The 7,580-nt window shown below is 37.1% G+C and overlaps 1 protein-coding gene across 1 annotated transcript in view; it reads right to left on the bottom strand.

The window, feature by feature from the left end:
* Window positions 1-7,580, bottom strand: part of CDH12 (cadherin 12) — a 762,277-nt gene that overhangs the window by 169,260 nt on the left and 585,437 nt on the right. Inside the window, exon 6 of the mRNA XM_075826751.1 lies at window positions 179-473. Coding sequence (XP_075682866.1) covers window positions 179-473 — 295 coding nt within the window. The remainder of the gene's footprint in view (window positions 1-178; window positions 474-7,580) is intronic.

The raw sequence follows: 7,580 nt of genomic DNA, 5'->3' as shown, positions 1-7,580 counted from the left end.
ACATTACTGTAAGTAAACTGTTATTAACCAAAAAGGAGTGGAATGGTTCTGGAACAATATGTGCATAATAGACGATTTTTGTCTATTATTTATGAAAGATAATTTTATTATAATAATTTTGTATTGTAATAAAGCATAATGCAGAACAAAGAATTAACTTTGTTCTTTTTTTACTCACCAACTGGAGACATTTCAGGAACACTGGCAACATAAGGGCCGTCCAAAAACTTTGGTTCATTATCATTAATGTCCTGAACTTTGATAATAAATTCAGATTCTGGCTCCACTGGTTTCCCAGTAACTATATCCACAGCTTGAGCACGTAATGTATAGAATGGTTTTTCTTCTCTGTCCAGACTTCTAATAGCATGGATATCACCTGTAGTGTCATCAATTGTGAAAATTGTACCAGCTCCATCACCTAGGAGGGTATATTTCACTGATCCAATGCCCTTGTCCATGTCAGAGTGAAGCTATAAAATACAAAGGGAAGAGGTCAAATGATTAATAGCCTGTGTAACTGTATTATGTACTTTCTACCAAAGACGCTTGGATATTATATGATTAATAACACAGTGAATTGTAAAAACTATATACATTGATTTTTGCATATACAAGTTAACCAATTTAACTCCTCAGGGGAAATAGACTAGATCTTTTTTTAGACTAGGCATTTTAAGATTATTTTTGTTTGTTTTTTTATCAGTTGATATAGGTCAAAACATACTATCCATTCCTTTACCATTACATTACTGTGTAAGTTTGTTTATAACCAAACTCGATTTATTTTATTTTTATAATAGCTATCATAATTTATAAGCAAGAACCTAGTTTCACAAGGTTTATGATCGGACAGAAGGCCTAAATATATTTCCTCTGCTAGTCTCGTCTTATAAAATCTCTGCCTATATCTAAATCCATCAAATTAGCATATGTATGTGTTTGAAATTCATTTGTAGAACAGATTATTATAATACAAGTAATTTTTTCACCAAGCTATATCAGATGCAGTCGTCCCCCCCCCCCCCCACACTTTTAACGCTGGGAACAGTACGGATGTTGTAAACTATCATATATTTAATTACTGAATCAAAATGAGACAAACAACAAATAAAGTTCAATGTCATAGCTTTTTTGTTTAACTTTTTATTGATTTTATAGGGTTTGTTTTATTAAGAACAAACCTTTTCAAATGGAAGCCGGCATAGCTTCTCTAACCCCCTAGGGATCAGCTGTTATCATTGGGGGAGCCACATTTTGGCCAGACATTTCATCAGCAGTGGCCTCTGGAGAAAAAAATGTAGCATTTCATTACGGCCATCCAAATAAATGGCCATCCATATGAAACTAGGATGGATTGGGTCCGCTGTTTGAAAGCAGAGCTCTTTTCTGGCTTATAGCGGGGGCTTTCCTATATCATGTCTATATGCTTAAATTTGAAATTTATTTCACTTTAGAATTTTTATTTTTAGACTAGATACCCAATAAGAGTGCTTCCACATTGAAGCCTAATCTGGAAATTTAGTTGTCAGTAACTGCAGTTAACCTAGTATTTCAGTCTTCCTATGTCAAACTTACAGCAAGGGTACAAGAAGCTGACCTATGGATGATTGCTTAGTGAGGTCGTCACATTGAATAGTTGATGACCACGAGTGGCCGCCAGTGAAAATATAGTAATTAAATAATAATAAAAAATAATAATAATATAAAAAAAAACATAGTTCTGACACTCAAAAATAACTATTAGGTAAAGTAAAGCTCTAAGATGAGTTGACTCAAAACACAGCCCTTTAACTCAGCTTCCTAGGTTTCTTTGAGTATGAGCAAACGGAAGTTGAATATATTGTAACATATATTTAATCATAATATATTGGTGTTTTGTAAAGCAAAAAACAGTAGTACATACAGTATACGACAGCCTGGATGGATATAGTATACAGTATATGTCAGAAATTTCTCTTGTTAACCCCTTAAGGACGCAGCCTAGTTTTGGCCTTAAGGCTCAGAGCCCATTTTTCAAATCTGACATATTTCACTTTATGTGGTAATAACGTGGCAATGCTTAAACCTACCCAAGCGATTCTGAGATTGTTTTCTCGTGATACATTGGGCTTCATGTCCGTGGTAAAATTTGGTCGATATATTCAGTGTTTATTGTTGAAAAAATGCAAAATTTAGAGAAAATTTTGAAAAAATTGCATTTTTCAGAATTTAAATGCATCTGCTTGTAAAACAGATGGTTATACCACCCAAAATAGTTACTAGTTAACATTTCCCATATGTCTACTTTAGATTGGCATTGTTTTTTGAACATTCTTTTATTTTTCTTGGACGTTACAAGGCTTAGAACATAAACAGCAATTTCTCATATTTTTAAGAAAATTTCAAAAGCCTTTTTTTTAAGGTACCTCTTGAGTTCTGAAGTGGCTTTGAGGGGCCTATGTATTAGAAACCCTGATAAGACACCCCATTTTAAAAACTAGACCCCTCAAAGTATTCAAAACAGCATTTATAAAGTTTTTTAACCCTTCAGGCATTTCACAGGAATTAAAGCAATGTGGTGGTGAAATTTGCAAATTTAATTTTGCTTGCTGAATTTCAATTTTATTCAATTTTTTTTCTGCAACAAAGAAGGTTTTACCAGAGAAATACTACTAAATATGTATTGCCCAGATTCTGCAGTTTTTAGAAATGTCCCACATGTGGCTCTACTGCGCTCGTGGAATAAAACACAAGCCCTAGAAGCAAAGAAGCACCTAGTGCATTTTGAGGCCTCTTTTTTATTAGAATATATTTTAGGCAGCATGCCAGGTTTGAAAAGGTGTTGAGGTACCAAAACAGTAGGAATCCCCCAATAGTTACCCCATTTTGGTAACTACACCCCTCAAGGAATTCATTTATGGTTGTTGTTACCATTTTGACAGCACAGTTTTTTCACAGCACGTATTTGAATTGGGCTGTGAAATGAAAAAAATTTCATTTTTTCCAATGAAATGTCATTTGTGATCAAAATTTCTTATTTTCACAGGGAGCAAAATACCCCATTTTGTTGCCCAATTTGTTCTTAGTGTGGCAATACCACATTTGTGGTGATAAACTGCCGTTTGGGCCCATGGGAGGGCTCAGAAGGGAAGGAGCGCTATGTGTTTGTTGGAGTCCAGATTTTGCTGGATTGGTTTCCGGGTGCCATGTCGCATTTGCAGAGCCTCAGAGGTATCAAAGCAATGGAAACCCACCAGAATTGACCCCATTTTGGAAACTACACCCCTCAAAGAATTCATTTATGGTTGTTGTTAGCATTTTGACCTCACAGTTTTTTCACAGCACCTATTTCAATTGGGCTGTGACATTAAAAAAATGTAATGTTTTTCCAATAAGATGTAATTTTTTATCAAAATTTCTTATTTTCACAGGGAACAAAATACTCCATTTTGTTGCCCAATTTCTCCTGAGTGCAGCAATACCCCATTTGTGGCGATAAACTGCCGTTTGGGCCCATGGGAGGCCTCAGAAGGGAAGGAGCGCTGTGTGTTCTTTGGAGTACAGATTTTGCTGGTTTGGTTTTCGGGTGCCATGTCACATTTGCAGAGCCCCAGAGGTATCAAAGCAATTGAAACCCACCAGAAGTGACCCCATTTTGGAAACTAGACCCCTTGAGGAATCCATTGTAGTTTTCTTGGGGTGCACGCGGCTTTTTGATCAGTTTTTATTCTATTTTTAGGTGGCGTGGTGACTAAAACACAGCAATTCTACTATTGTTTTTTTCTATTTTTTTTACAGCGTTCACCGTGCGCTATAAATGACATATTCACTTTATTCTGCGGGGCGATACGATTACGGCAATATCAGATGTTTATAGTTTTTTTTTATGTCTTATGGCGTTTGCACAATAAAATATGTTTTGTAAACAATCATTCACTTTTTGTGTTACCTTATTCTAAGAGCCATAACTTTTTTATTTTTCCATCAATAAAGCCGTGCGAGGACTTATTTTTTGCGTAACGAACTGTAGTTTCGATAAGTACCATTTTTAGGTACATGCGACTTTTTGATCTCTTTTTATTCCATTTTTTGGGAGGTGAAGTGACCAAACAATTGTGATTGTGGTACGGTTTATTATTATTTTCTTTTACGGCGTTCACCGTGCTGGATAAATAACGAAATAATTGTGTAGTTCAGGCCGTTACGGATGCGCCAATACCAATTATGTATAGTTTATTTGTTTGTTTATATATTTTTATTAATAATAAATGACTGATAAGGTAAAAAGGGGGATTTTTACTTTTAATACTTTTAAAATTTACTGCCTGAAATGAACGATTAAAATTAATTTTAATTGATAATCATTAAAATGGGCCCTTAAAGCCAAAAATAACAGGCTCAATCATAGGGTCAGCAGCAAAGACATGGCCTAAAAGGCAATAGGTAGTATTAACCCCCAGACCAGTCTTTACTATTATATTATAATTGCTGAACCACAATAATTGAAAGGTAGTTGCGCTGTACCACGCTATACCATGCGCTACACCGCGCTAGTCTGGCTCTTTAAGCCAAGTACAGTGATATGGTCAGCAATCGAACCCAACAACTTCCGGTGATAAGTAGCATACACCTTGTTCTACAATTGCTGCCCCACATTCACTCAATGTTTATTGTGATATACTGCGCTAATCCTACGCGTTTCTGCACCACCAGTGTTTATGGTGCATCATCAGGGATTGTTGGTATTTTAAATTGTTATTTCACAATATTGCCGAATCGCACATTTGTGTGCTTCATATAACCTCCCGGCCCGTGCACGACTGTGGTATAATAGTCGCACACGAGCCGGCGAGGTGCCGGTCTTTTAAACGGCTCAAGCCCTCCTCCTACACTGACATGCCCACGACCGCCGCCAATCCAGATACGACACGTCACTAGTGACCTGTCAGGACTGTGGCGCGCCTCCTTATCTCGGCAACCAATCTAGGGTAGTCCAGACGCTCAGCGTCCCTAGTAACGTCAGAGATCCGAAAAGAGGATATATTATTCACATGGGGATCTAGCACTGGATTACCAGAAGCAATCCATGCGTAGAGCATCACCGTGCTCAAGACTTAACTCTATTAGATGTTGTTCTCTTCTTAAACAGAGAATTTAACAGAACGAAAACAGGTTTATAAGATTGTTACTAATTTTATTAATACTTTTAAAACTTTTATTTTCTTATTTTTACACATCTTTTTTTAACTTTTTTTTTACTTTATTACTTTGTCCCACTAGGGGACTTGAGGGCAGGAGGCCCTGATCGCAATTCTAATACACTGCACTACATGCGTAGTGCAGTGTATTAGAACTGTCAGCTACTCACTGACAGCAAGCATAGTGGGTCCTGACGTTGTCAGGACCCACTAGGCTTCCGTCTATGGCATAGCCGGACGCCATTGTTTGGTGTCCGTTTGCCATAGTCACCATCACCGGCCGCTATCGTGTAGCAGGCCGGCGATGGCAGCTTAACCCCTAAAAAGCCGCAATCTCTATAGAACGCAGATTTTAAGGGGTTAATCAGCGGGGACACAGCGATCGGTCCCCGCTGTAGGAGCTGTGACAGCTGCTGTACGAGACAGCAGCTGTCACAGCTCCTGTATGTGTCGGGAGGACGGCCGAAATGGCCGTTACTCCCGAAACGTACTATTAGGTCATGGAGCGCGAACGATACAGCTGCCATGACCTAATAGTACGTCCAGGAGCGGGAAGGGGTTAAAGTTGTAATACGTTTTTGAACTATCCTTTTGACATTTTTGTAATGAATTTGTAAACTTTTAAAATTAAAATTGTTATTAATACATGTCACTCGAATAACATTTTTAGAACATAACACTTTTTGAGCACAGATTTGGTATCCTAATAATTTAGAGAACAATTTGTTTCCATTTTATTCAAAATTATGAGGATGTTCTAACTGTCAAAACGGAAATATGGGAAAAATATTATATTTTATTTATTATTGCATTTTTCTATTAAAAATCTCTTTAGATCATCTTTGGGGGGAAAATTTTTATCTAACTTACATTATTCTCTTGGGGCGATTCAACGTTATATGTAAAAATTCTAAAAAAATATTTCTTAACGTCTATAACTAAAACAATAACAACAGGGGTGGACTAAGTCCCCATGGACATCACATTTGGGAAATCTGCTGACCCGTAAGTCCTTTTTGATCAACAGGAGGATCGGTTCATAACACTAGGGAATGTTGCACAGGGAATGTTTTCCCTTTGCCTTGTGCCATGATCTAATCCTCCTTTTGTTCTAAAAAGACCTACAGGAGAACAGACCGTCCAAATGTGTCTTCAAGAGGACGAAGACTGTTCAGGGCTGGGATTAGGGATGCCACCACAAACATTATAAGAAGAGCTGAACCTAATTGAAATAATGCTGATACTATTTCCACCATATACAATTTTCTGAGGACTATAGTATATGAATGAAGAACAAAAATGCAGGATCGTTTATACGTTTTTACATTTTGCACAAAGATTTTACAACATTTATTTTAATAATAAAAAGACATAAAACTAGCAATAAACTTTCCTTTTTCAATTACTTTTGTGAGCAAGACTTGGGAAGAGATGTTATTTTCTTCAAATAGTCTTTTTATTTGGTATTTAATGCATGGCTTTATACTTGAAAGTTATATTCCCCGGGATAGAAAATAATTTATCATGCTAACCTAACTGACAAGCAGTAAATTCAATTTGAATACATAACTGATAGGTGATAAATGCTGTAATATGTGAGAAATTGCTTCATCATTCTGGGATACACTGTCACTTTGATCGCTGATGCACTCAGTATCTCCATGCAGGATCTTGTAAATTGTTGTATGTATATAACTGGAATTTTAAACTAATATTTTATTGCAAACCCATCATTCTACTAATATTTTTTTTACTAAACTATAGGAAGTCATAACTGTAATTCAGCTAGACAGTAAAAGTCTATACAACATATTTACAGCTTGTTTCAGCGTGATATGAGATTAGAGCATATGATAGACAGGTGACTGGTAGGAGACCTGTTTTATGTGGATAAAAGACATGTGCGTGAAAAATATGTTCACTGCATTATTACAGCTTCTTTAAATGGATTTTACCATCTTGGACATGTATGCCATAACCACAGTGCATGCCAGAAATGTCTGATAGATGCAGGTCCCACCTTTGGGACCCGCACCTATCCCTAGAAAGGGGCCCCCTAAACCATGTTCTACCTAACTTGGCTCCCGCTGCCTCCCAGCCACTTCCTGATTAGATGGTTGGGGGTTACGGAAAGAGCCACATTTCAGAGGTAGGACTCGCATCTATCACACATTTATGGCATATCAAGATGGAAAAACCCCTTTAAGGGTATAATCACGCGTTACCATAGGCAAATCCGGCATGGATTTTTAAAAGAATGCGGGGGAGAAATCCAAGCCTGACAATGGTATTTCTACGACAGATGTGTCAGCAGTTCCTCATGAGTAACATGGCAATTCAATGGGGGCAAATCAGCTGCTTTTCCATGCTGAATCCAGGAGAAGAATGAGCATTCTACCT

The sequence above is a fragment of the Rhinoderma darwinii genome, chromosome 5 (genome assembly GCF_050947455.1).
Source record: "Rhinoderma darwinii isolate aRhiDar2 chromosome 5, aRhiDar2.hap1, whole genome shotgun sequence".
In the NCBI taxonomy this organism is placed as follows: domain Eukaryota; kingdom Metazoa; phylum Chordata; class Amphibia; order Anura; family Rhinodermatidae; genus Rhinoderma; species Rhinoderma darwinii.
The sequence above is the reverse complement of the archived record's forward strand: the minus strand, read 5'-3'. Positions and strand labels throughout refer to the sequence as shown.